The sequence below is a fragment of the Callionymus lyra genome, unplaced genomic scaffold (assembly GCF_982586985.1).
Source record: "Callionymus lyra unplaced genomic scaffold, fCalLyr1.hap1.1 HAP1_SCAFFOLD_728, whole genome shotgun sequence".
Taxonomy (NCBI): domain Eukaryota; kingdom Metazoa; phylum Chordata; class Actinopteri; order Syngnathiformes; family Callionymidae; genus Callionymus; species Callionymus lyra.
Genome location: NW_028258933.1, coordinates 2,093 through 8,000, shown reverse-complemented (window position 1 = coordinate 8,000; position 5,908 = coordinate 2,093). Strand labels below are relative to the sequence as shown.

At 41.6% G+C, this 5,908-nt stretch overlaps 1 protein-coding gene across 1 annotated transcript; it reads right to left on the bottom strand.

The window, feature by feature from the left end:
• Nucleotides 1–738: 738 nt before the first annotated feature.
• LOC148057741 (semaphorin-6C-like) lies at nucleotides 739–2,160 on the bottom strand (the record flags this gene model as incomplete). The annotated part of the gene is made up of 4 exons (XM_087782759.1): nucleotides 1,387–2,160; nucleotides 1,136–1,320; nucleotides 856–970; nucleotides 739–803 (listed from the first exon to the last, which is right to left on the bottom strand). Coding segments are annotated over exons 2-4 (289 nt in total), but the record flags the coding sequence as incomplete, so codon positions are not given.
• Between the last annotated feature and the right edge of the window lie 3,748 nt (nucleotides 2,161–5,908).

The window sequence follows — 5,908 nt, the reverse complement described above, 5'->3', positions numbered from 1 at the left end:
AGAGAGTGAGGATGAGAGAGTGAGGATGAGAGAGTGAAGGTGAGAGAGTGAAGGTGAGAGAGTGAGGGTGAGAGAGTGAGGGTGAGAGAGTGAGGATGAGAGAGTGAGGATGAGAGAGTGAAGGTGAGAGAGTGAGGGTGAGAGAGTGAGGGTGAGAGAGTGAAGGTGAAAGAGTGAGGGTGAGAGAGTGAAGGTGAGAGAGTGAGGGTGAGAGAGTGAGGATGAGAGAGTGAGGATGAGAGAGTGAAGGTGAGAGAGTGAAGGTGAGAGAGTGAGGGTGAGAGAGTGAAGGTGAGAGAGTGAGGGTGAGAGAGTGAAGGTGAGAGAGTGAGGGTGAGAGAGTGAGGATGAGAGAGTGAGGATGAGAGAGTGAAGGTGAGAGAGTGAAGGTGAGAGAGTGAAGGTGAGAGAGTGAAGGTGAGAGAGTGAGGGTGAGAGAGGGAGGATGAGAGAGTGAAGGTGAGAGAGTGAAGGTGAGAGAGTGAGGGTGAGAGAGTGAAGGTGAGAGAGTGAGGGTGAGAGAGGGAGGATGAGAGAGTGAAGGTGAGAGAGTGAAGGTGAGAGAGTGAGGGTGAGAGAGTGAAGGTGAGAGAGTGAGGGTGAGAGTGAGGGTGAGAGAGGGGTGAGAGAGTGAGGGTGAGAGAGTGAGGGTGAGAGAGGGAGGGTGAGAGAGTGAAGGTGAGTGAGGAGAGAGTGAGGTGGAGGAGAGAGGTGAGGAGTGAGGTGTGAGGGTGAGACTCACCTGCTGAGGGACGATGTGCTGATGAAAGGATGACGTCAGGTTGATGGTGAACACATGATCTCTGAGAAGAAGAGAGTGTCAGAGGAGGCGGAGTCTAACCAGAGGTCACTGACCGGGCAGCGATGAAGAGCAAGTTGTTGATCCTCAACATCTTCTGGAAGTCCAGGCCGAGGCGGAGCGTGTGCTGGTCCAGCTGGAGACCCTGGAAAGCAGCGTAGGAGCGAGACGCTACAGAAGAAGAGACAGAGTGTGTGTATGGAAGGGGTGCTGACCCGTGACCCGGGAGTGACCCCGGAGTGACCCGGGAGTGACCCCGGAGTGACCCGGGAGTGACCCCGGAGTGACCCCGGAGTGACCCGGGAGTGACCCCGGAGTGACCCGAGAAGAACTCACTTTCCAGACTCACACGTGTGAGCGGCTCCTGGTCTGCAGGGAAGCGTGACGCTCGTGTCATGGCGCCCACTGTCATGGCCGCCAGGATGATGACCACTGGGCGCCACATTCTGATTGGACGTCACCACGTGTTCGTGCTGTGCGAGCGAGTCATGCTGGAACAAGAATGTTCGTCACATGTTCATCTGAAAACAACATCGTGTGACTCTGAGGGAGAACAACAAGATGAACAAACAACTATTTATACAAACCCTTGACTGTGACATCATCATCTTCATCTTCATCATCATCATCATCATCATCATCTTCATCTTCATCATCTTCATCTTCATCATCTTCATCTTCATCATCATCATCATCATCATCTTTATTATCATCATTATCTTCATCATCATCTTCATCTTCATCATCTTCATCTTTATTATCATCATTATCTTCATCATCATCATCTTCATCTTCATCATCTTCATCTTCATCATCATCATCATCATCTTCATCTTCATCATCATCATCTTCATCTTTATTATCATCATTATCTTCATCATCATCTTCATCTTCATCATCTTCATCTTTATTATCGTCATTATCTTCATCATCATCATCTTCATCTTCATCATCTTCATCTTCATCATCATCATCTTCATCTTCATCTTCATCATCATCATCATCATTATCTTCATCTTCATCATCTTCATCTTTATTATCATCATTATCATTATCTTCATCATCATTATCTTCATCTTCATCATCTTCATCTTTATTATCATCATTATCTTCATCATCATTATCTTCATCTTCATCATCTTCATCTTTATTATCATCATTATCTTCATCATCATCATCTTCATCTTCATCATCTTCATCTTTATATCATCATTATCTTCATCATCATTATCTTCATCTTCATCATCTTCATCTTTATTATCATCATTATCTTCATCATCATCATCTTCATCATCTTCATCTTTATTATCATCATTATCTTCATCATCATCATCTTCATCTTCATCATCATTATCTTCATCTTCATCATCTTCATCTTTATTATCATCATTATCTTCATCATCTTCATCTTTATTATCATCATTATCTTCATCTTCATCATCATTATCTTCATCTTCATCATCTTTATTATAATCTTCATCATCTTCATCTTTATTATCATCATCATCATCATCATCTTCATCATCTTTATTATCATCATCTTCATCATCATTATCTTCATCTTCATCATCTTCATCTTTATTATCATTATCTTCATCATCATTATCTTCATCTTTATTATCATCATTATCTTCATCATCATTATCTTCATCTTCATCATCTTCATCTTCATCATCATCATCTTTATTATCATCATCATCATCTTCATCATCATTATCTTCATCTTTATTATCATCATTATCTTCATCATCATTATCTTTATTATCATCATCATCATCTTCATCATCATCATCTTTATTATCATCATCATCTTCATCTTCATCTTTATTATCATCATCATCTTTATTATCATCATCATCTTCATCTTCATCTTTATTATCATCATCATCATCATCATCTTCATCTTCATCTTCATCTTCATCATCATCTTCATCTTCATCATCATCATCTTCATCTTCATCTTCATCTTCATCATCATCATCATCATCTTTATTATCATCATCATCTTCATCTTCATCTTTATTATCATCATCATCATCATCTTCATCATCATCTTCATCATCATCTTCATCTTCATCATCATCATCTTCATCTTCATCTTCATCATCATCATCATCTTCATCATCATCTTCATCATCATCATCATCTTCATCATCATCTTCATCATCATCATCTTCATCATCATCTTCATCATCATCATCTTCATCATCATCTTCATCATCATCATCATCTCAACTCAACTCAACTTCTGACCTGTCAGACATGATTGGTGCAGCAGTGGGCGGAGCCTCTGTGTGATGCTTCAGGTGCGACAGGTGAGTTTCATGATGAACTGGTTCAACATCTCAGAGTCGACGTCAACAAGTTGTTCACACAACACACGAGTCATGTGACCAGGAAGACACAACCACGACACTTTGTGTAGACACACAAACACAAAGAAAACATACCACCTGTGTGTGTGTAACAGTGTGTGTGTGTGTAACAGTGTGTGAGAGTGTGTGTAACAGTATGTGTGTGTGTAACAGTGTGTGAGAGTGTGTGTAACAGTGTGTGTGAGAGTGTGGGGGTGTGTGTGTAACAGTGTGTGTTTGCGTGTAAGACTGTGTGTGTAACAGTTTGTGTGTGTGTGTGTGTGTGTAACAGTGTATGTGCAAGAGTGTGTGTCCGTCACATGAGAAGTGTGTTGTCAGTGAAAGAGTGAAGTCATGTTGTCATCACTGAACATCTACACGTGTGTGACGAGAGACAATGGCAGACAAACACACACACGGATGATGACGTCACAGGCCCGAGAGAAAGCTCACAACACAACAACACAACAAACGTTCGTGTGGTTGTGTGGTTGTGTTGTTGCGCTCAGCCTGCAGTTCCGCGCACAGCCTCTAGGGGCGACACCTGGTAACTGGACCGGGTCTGTGGTGCTGCAGAGTCTGATCCGAACAATGACGTCACGGCGAGTCTCGAGGTGACTTTTGTCTGAACACGTGATCCACGTCATCTACTGACCTGGACCAGAACCCGGTCCTGCGGGTCTTACCTGAGCAGGTCCATCACAGGCGCGCGAGTCACTTCCTCGTCCAGAACTTGTGTCGTCTGACTGGTCCGACTCCGGTGCGCATGCGCACAAGACGGAGTCAGACACGCCCACTCACAACAGTGACTGCGCTTCCAGCCAATCAGAGATGCCCTTGGCTGACGTTCTCTTGTCTGATTGGTCAGTGAGTTTCCTCCAGGGCTAACATGCTAACAAACGTTTAGCATAAGTTTGTGTTTACAGACACACACACGTGACACACACGTGACACACACGGTGACGTGAGTCAGAAGAAGAAGATCGTCATCAAAGTATGACGTATGTTGATGACTTTGAACTTCCGGTCAAGTTTAATTCAAGGTTTGTGTGTCAAAATGATGAGAAAATTAATCAAGTGTGTGTGTGTGTGTGTGTGTGTGTCATTATCTCATCTTATGTGTGTGTGTGTGTCATTATCTCATCTTATGTGTGTGTGTGTGTGTGTGTCATTATCTCATCTTATGTGTGTGTGTGTGTGTCATTATCTCATCTTATATGTGTGTGTGTGTCATTATCTCATCTTATATGTGTGTGTGTGTCATTATCTCATCTTATATGTGTGTGTGTGTCATTATCTCATCTTATGTGTGTGTGTGTGTCATTATCTCATCTTATGTGTGTGTGTGTGTCATTATATCATCTTATGTGTGTGTGTGTGTGTCATTATCTCATCTTATGTGTGTGTGTGTGTCATTATCTCATCTTATGTGTGTGTGTGTGTCATTATCTCATCTTATGTGTGTGTGTGTGTCATTATCTCATCTTATATGTGTGTGTGTGTCATTATCTCATCTTATGTGTGTGTGTGTGTCATTATCTCATCTTATGTGTGTGTGTGTGTCATTATCTCATCTTATGTGTGTGTGTGTGTCATTATCTCATCTTATGTGTGTGTGTGTGTCATTATCTCATCTTATGTGTGTGTGTGTGTCATTATATCATCTTATGTGTGTGTGTGTGTGTGTGTGTGTCATTATCTCATCTTATGTGTGTGTGTGTGTGTGTGTGTGTCATTATCTCATCTTATATGTGTGTGTGTGTCATTATCTCATCTTATATGTGTGTGTGTGTGTGTGTGTGTCATTATCTCATCTTATATGTGTGTGTGTGTGTGTGTGTCATTATCTCATCTTATATGTGTGTGTGTGTCATTATCTCATCTTATATGTGTGTGTGTGTGTGTCATTATCTCATCTTATATGTGTGTGTGTGTGTATGTCATTATCTCATCTTATATGTGTGTGTGTGTGTCATTATCTCATCTTATATGTGTGTGTGTGTGTGTGTCATTATCTAATCTTATGTGTGTGTGTGTGTCATTATCTAATCTTATGTGTGTGTGTGTGTCATTATCTCATCTTATATGTGTGTGTGTGTGTGTGTGTGTGTGTGTGTGTGTCATTATCTCATCTTATATGTGTGTGTGTCATTATCTCATCTTATGTGTGTGTGTGTGTGTGTGTCATTATCTCATCTTATATATGTGTGTCATTATCTCATCTTATGTGTGTGTGTGTGTGTGTGTGTCATTATCTCATCTTATGTGTGTGTGTGTCATTATCTCATCTTATGTGTGTGTGTGTGTGTGTGTCATTATCTCATCTTATGTGTGTGTGTGTGTGTGTGTGTGTGTGTGTATTCCAGGAATATACAGCAAACAGGTATGATATCCAAACAACAGGTCAAGGTCACAGGAAGGCAGAAAAACGAGAAAACGTATCAAAGTCAAAACCGGGAAGGAAAACAAACTCAGAACAGAAAGTTTAAAACCTGAGACACGAACTCGACGAACACAAGACAGGTGAAGACAATAACAATCAGCAGGAGAACACAAGACAGGTGAAGACAATAACAATCAGCAGGAGAACACAAGACAGGTGGAGACAATAACAATCAGCAGGAGAACACAAGACAGGTGGAGACAATAACAATCAGCAGGAGAACACAAGACAGGTGGAGACAATAACAATCAGCAGGAGAACACAAGACAGGTGGAGACAATAACAATCAGCAGGAGAACACAAGACAGGTGG